This window comes from Colobus angolensis, unplaced genomic scaffold (genome assembly GCF_000951035.1).
Source record: "Colobus angolensis palliatus isolate OR3802 unplaced genomic scaffold, Cang.pa_1.0 Scaffold13, whole genome shotgun sequence".
Taxonomy (NCBI): domain Eukaryota; kingdom Metazoa; phylum Chordata; class Mammalia; order Primates; family Cercopithecidae; genus Colobus; species Colobus angolensis.
The window spans coordinates 11858248-11873840 of NW_012114252.1; the positions used below are offsets into that span (position 1 = coordinate 11858248).

At 38.1% G+C, this 15593-nt stretch overlaps 1 protein-coding gene across 1 annotated transcript in view; it reads right to left on the minus strand.

The window, feature by feature from the left end:
- Positions 1-15593, minus strand: part of NALCN (sodium leak channel, non selective) — a 338653-nt gene that overhangs the window by 231216 nt on the left and 91844 nt on the right. Inside the window, exons 7-8 of the mRNA XM_011933944.1 lie at positions 4646-4788; positions 4412-4516 (exon numbers count right to left, since the gene is read on the minus strand). Coding sequence (XP_011789334.1) covers positions 4412-4516; positions 4646-4788 — 248 coding nt within the window. The remainder of the gene's footprint in view (positions 1-4411; positions 4517-4645; positions 4789-15593) is intronic.

The following is a 15593-nucleotide window of genomic DNA, read 5'->3' on the forward strand; positions in this document are numbered from 1 at the left end:
TGCTGGTAGAACATCACCAATAACACAAATGAATTTCCATGGCACTCTGCTGGTAGAACATCACCAATAACACAAATGAATTTCCATGGCACTCTCCTCTTAGCACAATCATTTGGAAGCCCATGGAGATTTCAACTTTGAGAAGTCTCTCAAGCCTGTCCATTTGCAACTGCTAGGGTTTTATCACTGGTCGATTGGTTTGTAAAGTAGTTAAAAATGCTTCTGGGATTGTTCTATTATAGGCATAATATCATAACCATCAACAACAATACGAATAACAGGTTATCTAATGGATAGTGGTAAGAGAAAGAACCTTGGTAATGGAGAATCACTAGCAGCTGAATTAGAATTCCAAACTCAGGACAGGCAGACACAGACATCCACACACACAGTAATGGAGAGAAAATCTAAAATTTACTTTGCAATTTGTATGCTCTTTGGATTCTTTGAAAACTGATGGTTTTTCAAAAAATAGCTAATAGTCACTATGACACAAAATAGTGAGAGTGGATACCTGGCTTGATTTCATTATGAAATAATATATTCAATGATGCAACCTCACAAAATTTAATTCTCATTTATGGCTTCCTATGATGATTGCATTATTCCATTATTATGATTTCTTATTAGAAGGCGCTCATTATTACACCATGCTAGAAGCATCCTTCCCTGAAATGCATTAATTGAATTGTTTTCTCACATATTTTAATGATGTATATTCATGAGGGAATGGTCTTGGAACACAGTAAACACATTTTTGCTAAAGTATTGTCTTTGATCATTAAGTTATACGTAACTTTCTCTTTGGAGGAGAAATTCTTTCCATTTTTCATCATGTGTCTTTTCATCAAATTTTTTCTACTTTTTAACCCAGTACTTAACATTCATGCATAAGTTGCTTTAGGCATTGTATAACCCACATTCTAAGAATGTTGATGGAAACCCAAAGGAGAATAAACTCATAAGTGCCCTTTCTTCCCACACCAATTCTACCTTTATCAGTCTTCTCTCTTAATCAGGGGATATTAATTCAGAAAACACATGTCCGCAAGAATGCTCAATTAGAGATAATAACAGACCTAGAAATGTCTTTGTACAATCAGAATATTTATTTACCAAACCTTCAATATGATCCTGTGGGACTATGATTCATTTATAAAAGTTATATATGTATTGACTGTCAGAAGCCTGCTTTTTGTCTCTTATCATTTTAACAGAAAACTAGCCTTGTGTGGCTGTAAAATTTAGCAGTTCTTTGAGTTCTGCTCGAGGCAAAGTTGGGATAAGCTCATCTTTATAATGAGCTAGTCTAGGTCAGAAGACCATGGGACTGGTAACAGGTATCTGAAGCAAAGCATCTAAATAATGGGAGGAAAGGTCTGGGTTAGTGGGATACGGTACTCAGGGCTTCATCTTTCAGCTCATCTGCACATCCCAACATCCAGTGATGGGATATCACTAAAAAGTTGTGGCCTGGGTAATCCTATAGTGGATTAACACAGGGGGGTATTATATCATGGGTGTATGAATCACTTATCCTTCAACCTAATCCACAGCTGACCACAAGGCAATAGTTATCCACGTCTAAGAATTAGGCAGGTATGAAATCACAAGCCTCTCAGAGTCCAGGCAGAGTCAATGCTTAGTAATTTGAAATTTTCTACATCATTTTCCCTCTGTTTTCCAGTTACATGTTATATTGTGGTCTCCTAAAGACCCTTGGCATTAATCTCTCTGTAATTTGTTCCTATGCTGTGTCTTGGAGGCATTTGGTGGTGACCATTCAACTGAAAAATATTGCTTTGTTAGTTTAAAGAAACAATTCTCATCACAGATTTCCTTTCGCCTCCCTTAAAATGGTCCCTGTCGGAGTCAATTCCTGGTGATCTGCCTAATACAACAGAAAGCCCCTTCTTTGTCCTGAAAATGTGCACATATATATACATATTTTTTTCTACACACATGGCTGTTATGGGAAGTCTGCAGACTTAGACATCAACAAGTCCAACAAGCCCAGGACCCTTTAGTCCTTTGATGCGAATAGCCTATATTTAACAACTGCAAATTTTCCATATGCTAGAGGAAGGCAAGAATGAACTTCCATGTCTGAAAAGCTGTGTGCATTACAATAATCGTCTTTATTTTAATTCCTTCAAATTAGTAACTTGTGATTTAGTGTTTTAAACCACTGAATGAGAAGTCCCTGTTCACAGAATCTGGTCATATTTTACAAACATAATAGCATCATGGCAAATGATGTCTCTCCCTTCTCTACACATAAAAGCATCAGAGGGCCCACTTCCAAGTGGCTAGCCAGGGTGGGCGGGGCCTGAAGCCCGTTGCTAGGCTGCCTGAGTGGTGTTTCACCCAGAGGCTGACAGCAGGAGCTTTGGTTGCTTAGCAACCAGGTCCTCAGCTATAGCATTTTTCTTAATGAAGGTTTTTCACAACTCTCTGTGTGATTACCTCTGCCGAATATCTAGATGCATTACCTCTGAATTACCAACTCATTCCTCTTGATTAAGTACAATTTTGCATGATTTTGTACAACGTTGTTCCAAGTCTCGTCACATTTCCCTTTCTATTAGAACCACTGGCTGACTTGGTGGTGCTTCCAAACACCATTTTTTCTAGCTGTGATTTTGTACTTGAGAGTTACTCCATAAACATACTATGGTTTTAAAGGCATTTTAGGTCATCTTCAGGAACACTGCACGTGAGGGCTAAGATCAGAATTCCACATTCCATTTGGGTCTCAAAGTCATAAGTGAAAACATGTCCTTCTAGAGGCTGTCACCTCAGAACAGACTGGGAACTTTCTTATCTCTCATAGTTTGCGAAAAGAGAGGAGAGGAGATAAGTACTTGGTATGGTTGATTTCTTGAAGGCTTTTCTACATGGCATCTCTGATATAACCTGGATAGCATATACAGAAAAACCTTTCATGGAAGTTTGAACTGTTGTTTGTCAAAATTGAATAAGACTGACACTATTTCATCTATAATGAACTCACTGGACAATTCAGACTTTTACAGCATCATAAAGATGCCTCAACACCATCGGGCTTTTCCCAAATTGGTATGTTAAATTGCATTTTAACATACAATTATTAAAAGTTCAACTTCAGGGTTTTCAAAAGTAAAGTTTGTACACCTTGGCTCCTTGACAGATACCTTTGTCTTACCAGTTCTTGTAAGTGTTGACAGATACCTTTGTCTTAACAGCTTTTGTAAGTGTTTACAAACTTGCTAAATATCCTTTAGAATTTAATATTATAATAGTCACAAGGCATTATATCATTTTATTCCTGATTCTGGAATTTTTATTTTCTCTGTATTTTATAAAGATTCACACTAGAAGAAGATATACAAACCTGCCCTTCCTTTTTTTTAACTACCATGAACACACACACATGAAACAAATCCAAAAATAAAAACAAAGGCATTGGATCTGAATTGCCCTCTTATGTAATAACTGCTCTGCTGCTTTTAGAAAATTTGTAGCCCACCTTCAAATTCTCAGGAGCCTTATGGTTTTATGGAAACAATATTGTCGTATGGGACTTATGGGAATCCTTCTGAACATACAGGGATTCTTTAAAAAATCACAAACATGCATGTGGGTTTGAGGGATCGCTGTCATAGTTTATTGCACTGTGGTTTGTTCTGAATGAAATATATTTTCCATTACAAAATTCTAATCCTACACATAGACCTTACACAGGCTCGCAAGTACATGAATAAATACTCATAAAAGTCAGAAATTCCATAGTGGTTACATTTTATCTGCAAGCCATTTGAGGATTTGTGATGTCAGAATCTAAGGTATGTAATAAATGTGGTTGACGATCTTGGTTTTGTATCAAAACCACCCATGGAGCTGTTACAAAATATAGGTGTCATTCCCTCACTGCCTAGAAGCTCTGATTTGATTGTTCTGGGTTTGGGCCTTTGAACCTTTATTATTTTATTTTCTTTTATTTTTTGGGGGGTAGGGTCTTGCTCTGTCACCCAAGCTGGGGTGCAGTGTTGTGACTGCAGCTCACAGTACCTTCGACCTCCTGGGCTCAAGTGATCCTCCCGTGTCAGCCTCTTGAATAGCTGGGACTACAAGGCTCATGCTACTACTCTTGGCTAATTTTTAAAAGTTTTTTGTAGAGATGGGGTCTTGCTACACTACCTAGGCTGTCTCAAACTCCTGGACTCAAGCAATCCCTCCCACTCAGCCTCCCAAAGTGCTGGAATTACAAGCATGAGCCACTGTGCCTGGCCTACGCCTGTATTTTTAAACAGCTTCCTGAGTCAGACTGTAGAAGCCCAACATGCAAGAGCTTCCCCAAGGTCCACTGATGGTGAGGGTGAGACATGTGCACGCTCGGATGGGTTATGACATCCTCTTGCTCATACCGTACCTGGGTGGTGGCTGTTGAAGTAGTGCTGCTTCTTGATCCCCACATTTGTTGAAACTGTACTCTGATTTCTGCAAATGTTTCAATGATAACAGCAATAAACACGTTCTGAAAAAAATCACAAACCACATTTATCAAACTCTAAGAATGACAAAGCAGAGGGCAACCAAAACCAAACCAAAGATATGCAGAACCATCACAGAACATAGACTTTCTTAGCACAATTCTCCGCAGTACCTTCACAAGCCAGGCGAGGAAGAAAATGAGAGTGATGAAATAGAAGTAGGAACGCCAACGGGGGAAGCTGTCAATTGCTCTGTACATGAGGAACACCCAACCTTCCTGCGAGGCAGCCTCATAGACGGTGAATATACTGGTTCCTGCCATGACAGAGGAGGACAGACTGAGTCACAGTTGACTTTTGAAATAAGAAAGCATTTTCCAGAAAAACAATCCATATTTATCCACACTCATTTTCTCAATGACAAAAGCTCTTCAAAAATTGAAAACAGCAAAATGTGAAACATGCAACACATTTTACTGTTCTCACTCTTAAAATTTTAATAAAGTTGTTTCTGACTTCAAGTCAGGGTAATTTCAATATCTCTAGCAATAAAATAATTTGATATGATACCTTTAGCTGTTAAATGCAACTAATAATGTGGAAAAGGAAATGAACAGTCAAACCCAGTATGTATAGGTATAATTTAAAAAAGGATATGTACCATTTAAGCTTGCCACTTGGAGCCTAACACATTCAATAAGGTGAAAAGCACCTGCTATAGTTTTAACCAAAATGAAAGAAATAGCAGAACTGGGTTTCATTTGAAATCACTTTTTCATAGGGAGAGTAAAGTGTCTCAGGTTTCACAATTAATATGATGGAGCTTGTCTTTGGAGTCTATGGTGTTACCAAACACCAAAATGTAAGGCAGTGAATCGCCAAATAGGATATGTATTTTCTGGGAAAATTATCTCTTAGAAAGGACTTCTAGTCATGGAAAGAAAGGAAAGTTAAAAATATGTGGACAGATTTTTTAACATTGGCTAAGAGAACCTAAAATGCCATGTAGGGAAAAGATATGTTTAATCCTACAACACTATGAGATGTTTTACAGATGGGGAAACTAAAGCATATAAAGATAAAGTGACTTATCTAAGGATGCAAAGATAATAATGAAGGGAACTGGAATTAACTCAGTCATTCTGTTACAAAACCCCACACCTCCCAAATGTGATGATATCTTGTCTCTCAATAGCCTTGCTGTAGTTTCTCCATCTGTAAAATGAGAAATAACACAGACTTTACAGTGTTGTGAGTATTTAATGACTTAATTCCTATAAATCACAGGGTAGGTTCTTAAGATATTGCAGGTATCATTATGACTATAAAATTGAAAATAATTGCTCAATATGCTTTTGTGAGAAAACTCACAAACATATACCACTGAAGTTGTTTATAAAATATGTTGTTATTCATAAAACTGGTAAACATTTGTACCTCAATAAATCCTACTTCTCTAAATAAGTTTTATTATTACAGAATATAAAACCAATCTCCACTCATGTATTTTCTAATTACATTTAAACTAGAATGTGCATTTAAACTAGGAATTTAAACTAGAATGTGCATATGACCAAGTATCCAAGCTAAGAAGAGGGTTTTGCACAAGTTGGGGCAGCTTCACTGTTTCTTTGAGCCTGTGCACGAGAAAGCAGAATCAGAGCATCAGCGAACACCAATGCAAGCAGAACAGAAGGCAAGTCCAGCCGCAGACTTGATGACAAGAGAGGAAAAGAGGCTGGAAAGAAAAGCTAAGAGAAAGAAGCAAAGCATATTCCCATCACCTATTATGCATTAATGTGTGTTAATATACTTTATATAGAATATAACTTCATAAATGTCCTGCCTCTTATTTTAAAAATCATATTTTGTACATTGGTACTGTAACTCCTTATCATACAGCTGATATTTGTGAAGCATGTTGAGTTTCGAGGCTCTTTAACACACTCACAGGCTAAGGAAATCTGTGTCTTATTAGTTAGGTAGACAGGGAAGTGGGCTTGAGGGCAGATATTATCAAGACCATCTTACAGAAAAGAACAGTGAAGGTCACTGGTTAATGAAGCTCTGCAAGGTGGAAAGTATAGAACCAGAAATTGAACCCATATCATCGGGTCATAAATTTTTTTTTTCTTTATCATGCTATTTATATTTTCTCTTGATTGAGACTGGAGCTTTAAAAAGAAATTGTTAATGGGTAGAAACATAGAGTTAGATAGAAGGAATAAGTTCTAATGTTCCATGGCAGAGGAGAGTGATTATAGTTAACAATAATGTATTATATATTTCAAAATAGCTAGCAGACAGGCCTTGAAATGTTTCTGACACATAGAAATATAAATGCTTGAGGTGATGGATATCCTAAATATCTTGATTTGATAATTATACATTTTGCCCATAAAATAAAATATCACAGGCACCCCATAAATATGTACAATTATTATGTATCAATAAATATGTTCAAAAGAGATTATTTTATCTTATTATCCTTAACACAGTGAATGTGTTTCTGAGGGATTATGAAGGCTAAGCTTATTGTATATCAATCATCTTTAAACATAAAACCAAGGAACTATAAAATAGTTCCTTTTGTTTGCACATCATTTCTTAAAAGTTGACTTTTAAGAAAAAGGTTCAGGGAGGAACAACACATACATAAAATGTCAACAGCAAACAGAAGCAATTGTTTTTATTAATGATTCATAGGTACTAACACTGAACAAAACCTTTGCTTATGTGCACTGGATATGAAACATATTTTTAACATAAAACAAATAATTTATAATTTATATCCCTTATTTTCCTCTAAGTTTTTGAATGAAAACAAAAAAGTGGCTACAGAAATCTATTATTATCTACCATTAAAGTTTAATAGCTGTACTAACTGAGCATTTTCATGTAAAATATGGAGCTTGTCACCATAAGATTCAATTTGAGAGGAACACTGAAAATTTTCCTCCCTCTCTCTGTCCAGATCTTTCTTAATTACATCTACAAGCAAGATGTCATTTGGAGTTAAGTAAAAAAGAGCACATTTAACAAGTAGCCTTAAAGCTTCCACTCTTTTTTTTTTCTAATTGGACAAAGGAAAAAAGGAAAGAAGCAGAAACCCACAGTTCAGCTCAAAGAGAAGGGTTTGTTGATACAAAGAGGTTAGACATTTGTGAAAATATAACCAAAACACTCCCCAGGAAGATGCTGACTATGGAAAGAAATGTTTCCCATATGTGAACTGCACTGGGTAGAAAGGCTGTGAAGAAGTAGCAGTCACAAAGGCAGAGGCAATGGACTAAGATGATCCTTCCTCATCACTTTTCTACTCCCAGCTTTGCCAAATATAGCAAAAGAAATCACTTTTCAAAAATGATTTTCCAATGGTTGACCAATATTTAAACTGACAAAAATCAAATATCTGTTCCTTTCATTTTCTTTGGGAAGTGGAGGACTCTCAGAAAGAAACTGTAGCTACTGAAACGTCTTTTGCACAGTCCCGCTCTCACTGCTGGCCCTGAACTGCTTCCCTCTGACCCTCTTGGCAGACTCCTGGGCTGCCCAGCTCAGCTCCTCTCTGCCCTCAGCTACACTAGGCAATGGCCCTCAGTACTCCCAGAGGGCCTCCCATTCACCTATCTCATGTCACTCATCATGCTGAATTCTCTACCTTGTTTGTTTCCCTCACTAGGTGTGAGCACTCTGAAGTTAAAACTGTATTTTTCATTTCTGTACCAGATGCTGAGGAGCACTCAAAGATTGTTGATGAATTAAACAATGATTTTGTAGCCTACAGACATACGAAAGCATTTCTCAAATATTTGCTTTCAATATTAATACTGCACAGATAATTTGGAAACTATTTTATAGTGAGTTGACTTTGTTGTGCCGATTTTCAAAATTCTCTAAAAACACCTGCATGCTCATATATAAACATAAAAACCCATCCTAAACACACAGAAAAGTCTTCATCTACTGTTTGATCCAACATGGAAAATTTCTGGGAAGCACACTGATTCATATAAAATATTTTTTCTAGATGCGCCGCAGAATATTTTTAGTCCATTTTAATTACAGAACTAAAATTTCTGGCTAAACGACCATATTTTTGTTAAATGAAAAATGATGCTTGACAACAGCACCTGGGAACACAACGCATTAAGTTTTTAGAGAACAACAAGGCCTGTTCCAAAAATATCCCTGGAGAGCTCTTGGAATAGCACTACTCTCTCAGACCCTAACGTCTCAAGGCACGAATTAAGGCTGTGCAAGAAATGCAATCACAACAATGATACTCATGATAATCGGTTCTCCTGACTTCATTCTTTCTGACCTCTTCCACTGGTGGTTTGAATTTATTAAATAAGAAGACCACAAGTCTACGTTTAGAAGATAAATACTAACCTTGAAACTTCCTACACACTTCCTGTATTGAGAATGAGTACAGGATTTTTTTTTTTATAGCTCTGAATGAAATTATATCCCCATCTGTTTTGATTACCTTTAGGATTTTATTGACTGCCTCGTGCTCTTCTGCTGACTCTTTTCCCATGAAAAAAAGAGGTGAGATATTTGTGTTTTGGGAGCACTCCCATTTGTTTCTTCTAGTCTCAGGTTACATAACCACATTGTCATTCCACTCTCAATGGGAGGGTCATAAAATTGTGATGATAACTAGCAACACACTACAAACCTGGGGTCCTACCACTAAACCTCTCTTCGAACACAAACCACCTACAGTACTATTCTAACAATACCTGATCTACCGTGATGGAATTTGCAAAGTTAGAATTGGAGACGTAGGCCCGAGACAGTGGAATAAGAATGAATCAGTACCCAAGGGCTTGGTCTGAATAATCACCCTCACTCCCACACTCAGAGTTTTAAGAACAAAGAGGATTTATTTTAGGACCATCCATTTCTTTCTCTCTCCCAGTGTTTGGATCCTCAGCAATGTTCTTGAACTTTAACCCCTCCAGGGATACGGACCACACTACCTTCTGAGGCAGCTCCATACCAGGTAGGCAAGAGCCCATTCACTGGATGCTGCCAGGCCTCAGTTCCTTTGGGAATCTCTCTTGGCCTTGCAAGGCACAACAAGCTATAGGAGTCTGCAGAATTAGTCCTTGCAGCCCCTTTGAGTGAATCATCCTTTGTTTTACCCAGGTCATCCTGCTATAGGTGCTCGTTTTCTTATCTGGTCCTTTAACTCCTCCAATCTGATCTACTGTTTATGAAATTGGCCTGATTTTCTGGCTTCACTTACTGTCTGGGAATAGAATTTCATCTGTGGTGAACAAAATGACAACTTTCTTGTTACTCAAGATCATCAGTTTCCCTCAGACTTTTCTAAATCACTCTTTCTGATCCTCCAGCTGACTCTGATCAGACATCACCCTTTTCAGAGAGAAGCTGATTGACTTTGTCTTTGTTAAATTTCAGCTTGAGCATCCCCCTCAGTCGAAAGGGAAAAGAAACTTACATGTTACTCAACCACTACACATGGATGACTATGCTGTATCAGTGTCTCAATGAACTGTCTACTGTCAGTCAGTAGACTTAACTGTGGAAGTGTACGATCCTTATCCTAAACTCCAAATAGATATTTATTTGCTCAACTACAGTTGCAATGACTAAATATTCAATCCTCAATGATGGTCAAATAAGAGCTTGATATTTACACACGTGCATGATTAGAAGTACAGCTTGCTCAAGATGGGGTGGGTTGTGCTATAGTGGGTTTTATTTTATTTATTTTTTATGTTTGCATATATACAACTTGTCCTAATCTCCAGCTATTTTTTTTTTTTTTTTGAGATGGAGTCTTGCTCTGTCACCCAGGCTAGAGTGCAGTGACTTGATCTCAGCTCACTGCAACCTCTGCCTCTGGATTCAAGTGATTCTCCTGCCTCAGCCTCCCCAAGTAACTGGGACTACAGGCACACGCCACCATGCCCAGTTAATTTTTGTATTTTTAGTAGAGACAGGTTTTTGCCATGTTGGCCAGGCTGGTCTCGAACCCCTGACCTCAGGTGATCCACCCACCTTGGCCTCCCAAAGTGCTGGAACTGCTCCATAGGGCAATATTCTTATTAAACTGCAGAACTAATGAAAAAAGGGAGCTATGAATAGTTTAAGACAGAAATTGCTGAAGCTACCCAAAATGTAAGTTTGGTACTAGTGACATCTGCAGATGGATGATGCTTTCATGGGAAGGTCTGTCCTGTGCCTTGCAGGATGTGTAGCGACATCCCTGACCTCTACCCACTAAATTTCAACAGCCCCTCCAACCCCCAACCAAACATACTTGTAGACATTGACCAGTGGCCCCTGTTGGAAAAATTGCCCAATTGAGAAACACTTTTCTAACTTGACAGCCTTTCTGATTCTTTAGCTTTTGCCCTGCAGTGCCTAGCACAGGGTCTAGCATAAAATTTATTTTAAGTATTTTTGAAATGAATCTCTTCACTTGAGATCAAAGGCGAGATTTAAAAATGACATTTTATTCTTCCTTAAAGATTTTTGGAGGTTAAAAGCCTAGCTCCTAAGACATCGCTTGTTTGTATAAAGTATTTGCCACACAGTGGACAGCTCAATAGTACCATTACATAAATTTTTATCATTTTGCTGTTTTAACAACTAGGCACTGCAAAGAAAAGCTTATTCCTTCTTAAACTTCCTGCTATGTAATAAGATGACTATATACATGCATATCTTAGAGTTTGGGGGAAGGGAGGCTATCTCTGCTTGCAGAATGAGCCGCTACAAAAGTACATTAATTAAAATTGAAAAAGAAAATTAACATATTTTGAATGAAATAAATAGTGCAAAATTTTCCTGAACGAAATTAAATGACTACCTTCTGAACTGTCCAAATCAAACCATACACACGGGTTTTTTTTTTTTTTGGAAAGCTTTCAGGTTTTTCTTCTGAATCAAGATGAGACATTCAGTATATTCATAGAAAAACACAGAAGAAAACAGACTAATTCTTAATCCATGTTGATTGACTCTGGTTCTGTCTGGACCATGAGACAGATAATACAAACTTGCAAAACAGTTCAATGTTTTCTACAATGAAACCTAAGCAGCAGCCACCAGATTTAGAATAAAGCGGCTGCCTCTTCATTTCAGCTACAACTTGCATTTGAGGTCACTTGTTGATGACAAAATCTATACTGAAATTATTATTTCTTTTGTTTTTGGTGACCTCTCAGTTTCTCTCACCCTCTGATAATCTCTTCACTCAGATATACCATCTTTTATGCAGATTTTAGCCACATATTAAAAAAATATTTTAGCCAACGGTCAGTAGTGAGATTGACTGTAACTTACTATAATGTTTTTCTTCACCAAATTTCCCCACACCATCTCAATACTTTTTTTTTTTTTTTTTTTTTTAGGCGGAGTCTCGCTCTGTCGCCCGGACTGGAGTGCAGTGCCGGATCTCAGCTCACTGCAAGCTCCGCCTCCCGGGTTCACGCCATTCTCCTGCCTCAGCCTCCGAGTAGCTGGGACTACAGGTGCCCGCCACCTCGCCCGGCTAGTTTTTGTATTTTTAGTAGAGACGGGGGTTTCACCGTGTTAGCCAGGATGGTCTCGATCTCCTGACCTCGTGATCCGCCCGTCGGCCTCCCAAAGTGCTGGGATTACAGGCTTGAGCCACCGCGCCCGGCCAATACTTTCTTCTTAACTGAGAGCTGGTTCTGTGGTAAGAGTAGATTGTACCCCAACAGTAGTTATCATAAAGTAAATGTATTTAGCGTGAGATAATTAAAAAAAAAAAGCAGCAGTGAGGGATGTGTACTCTTAAGGTGGACATCTGGACTCAACACAATGAACCTTTGTCACTGTGGCTGGATGATGCACATACACAAAATAAGATCATGTGGATCAGCAGACCAGCAATAGCGAGAAAGGCGCATTCTGAACTGCAGAGATTTATTAAACAATGAACCAGCCAGAATTAAATTACTTGTGAATAAATTACTAGTGAATAAAACCTCTGTAAACCATGTTTCCTCTCTCCCACCCACCTACCTTCCACCCTTCCTCCCTCCCTCCCCCCTTCCTTCCTTCCTTCCCTCCTTTTCTCTTTCTCTCTTTTTTCCTTTCTTTTTTCTTTCTTTCTTCCTTCCTTTTCTTTTTTTCTTTTTTTGAGATGGAGTCTCCCCCTGTCACCCAGGCTGGAGTGCAGTGGTGCAATCTGGGCTCACTGCAGCCTCTGTTTCCCGGGTTCAACCAATTCTCATGCCTCAGCCTCCCAAGGAGCTAGGATTACAGGCGTGAGCCACTACGCTCAGCCTCACAAAAATATCAGTATTTTCCCCAATAGACTGTGCTGTAACATTGTGCCTATAATAATAATCTTCAACACAACTTGTCCACACACTCAACTCATGTGCTCCACACACCCAGCCTGAGGCTTGCCATGTGGCATATCAAGGTAATAAAACAAAACAAAGCAAAAACCACATTTTTTATTTGCTATTCCAGGACGTAGAACAAACACAAAAGGACTTTTTTTATTATAAATGTCTTAAAAACATTTATAAACTTTATGTTTTTGAGCTACTTTAATTATGATTTTGGTTTCTTTGTTTTTTTACACTTAAGCACTCTTGGCACACCTTGCCATATTGGTAAAAATCACTTTGTTTCCTTAAACCATACACATGTTTACATATATCTTCTAAGTTAATTTTTTATAAGTAATAAAGAATCATAGTTGAAATATGTTTTTTCAAATATAGAAAATTTCTTAAGTTCCAAATTCTGAATGGAAAATACTCCAAGAAAAGGAGAGGTGAAGGCTTTCACCATAGTATTCACAAATGGAAAAGAAGTGTTGACAAGCCGGATGCTGACATTGGCAGGAAAGTGTTGGTACTACAGCAGAACAGTTCCCAGGACGCTCAGTCTACATGCCAACTAAAGCGCTCCCCGTCTCCCTGTGCTTGGCCATTTCCAGGTAGGCTGAGAGTAAGGGTAGCAAAGAAATCATGTCAGACACCTCTCGGCCTGTGAGTCAGCCTTCTGCCTTTGAGGAGCAGTGATGTCAGGTCAAAAGAGCTTCTTGGAAATGTATTTTCCATTAGTTGTCTTAAGAAGAAAAGAAAGGCCAGGTGCAGTGGCTCATGCCTGTAATCCCAGCACTTTGGGAGGCCAAGGCAGGTGGATCATGAGGTTAGGAGCTTGAGACCAGCCTGGCCAACATGGTGAAACCCTGTCTCTACCAAAAATACAAAAATTATCCAGGCATGGTGGCATGCACCTGTAATCCCAGCTACTAGGGAGGCTGAGGCAGGAGAATTGCTTGAACCCGGGAGGCAGAGGATGCAGTGAGCCGAGATTGCGCCATTGCACTCCAGCCTGGGCGACAGAGTGAGACTCTGTCTCAAAAACAAAAAAAAAAAACTTGAAGACAAGACAAGAAAAAAAAGACCTACACTTTGCCACAGTTAGCGGTCAGTTACAGTTCCTAACATTCCAATCATCCATTACTTCTTACCTAGGTAATCTGTATGTGTCAGTACACCCTGGACCTCAACTTCCATGGATGCACTAGGGCAGTGATGATACTGCTGGTCACCACTAAGGCACTAAAGAAATGTTAATCAGAAGCTTTTCAATTGTCCTAAAGAGTAAGCAAAATATGTCATACCAGCAATATGTTTCCTCTTAGGGTCTTTTAGCTTTGTCACCCATATTTGAAAGATTTATTGGAAAGAAATCTTTTCAAAGGAAACTGAAGCAAAAGGGCTAGAACTTTGCATAATGTTAAGGCATAATGTTAAGGCATTTTTCTTGTTGTGAAGACAGGATTGATAACTTCCAAGGTCTTTACGAGCAGAAACAGAAACCAGAAGTCAAAAAAGCTTCGTTTTAAGACATAAAAAATTCATAATAGTCCAAAAATTAGAACCAAGTATTTGGTGAAAGTACTAAGATATTTTTCCTCCTATTTTGAGATAGGCACATAGTTCATATCTGCACCATCATACACATCCAATAAAAATAAAAATGCAAAAATTAACAATAAGGTAGACCTGGTCAGTCTACCTCAGAATAGCTACAAGAGTAATTATTTATTTATTTATGTTTAATAGGTAGGCTGAATGATCTAGTGAATAATCTCAGAATAAAAAGATCAACCAAGATTAGAAATAAATAATTGACATTTGTTTATAAAGGCATATTACAGCCGGGCGCGGTGGCTCAAGCCTGTAATCCCAGCACTTTGGGAGGCCGAGACGGGCGGATCACGAGGTCAGGAGATCGAGACTATCCTGCCCGTCTCTACTAAAAACTACAAAAAACTAGCCGGGCGAGGTGGCGGCGCCTGTAGTCCCAGCTACCCAGGAGGCTGAGGCAGGAGAATGGCATGAACCCAGGAGGCGGAGCTTGTAGTGAGCTGAGATCCGGCCACAGCACTCCAGCCTGGGTGACAGAGCGAGACTCCGTCTCAAAAAAAAAAAAAAAAAAAAAGGCATATTACAATCCAAGTTTTAAAAATCCAATTTAGATGTAAGTGGGAGGAAAGAAACATACCTGAGTGATAGTGACCAAATGTAATTTAAAAATATATGAGATAACAAGTGCAAATAATGTATGGAAGTAACTAAACATAAAGTTCCTATTTGTATTATGATAAATGCCAAATTTACACTGAATTTCATGCAACACTAAAAGCAAAGATGTGTTCTAGTATCATTTGTAATAATATTACAATTTAATGGTTAAAACTGAATAGAAAATATTAACTGCTAAAAATTTGAAGCTATACATGGGGAAATTTTTCTTATACCTTCACATTTACGTATATGAACAAAAACATTCACAGAATTTTTCCTGTATTTGCTATCCACATTCTTCCGTAAGCTTCCAAAGCCCAAAAACACGTTTAAAATTGAAATTTGTTCAACTGGTTTAGATTTTTTTTCCAGTGTGCTTCAGATTCCGGTTTAGATTTATTAAGGTTACACTAAAATTAAAAATTACTTTTCATGTATTAAAAGTTATGCTACCAAGAAAGCTCTATACTGTATATTCCTACTTTCCAGCATTTCTAATGTAGACCAGAACTCTACAGAGGTGAGAGAAGAATGTGAGAAAATTGTAATCGATTAA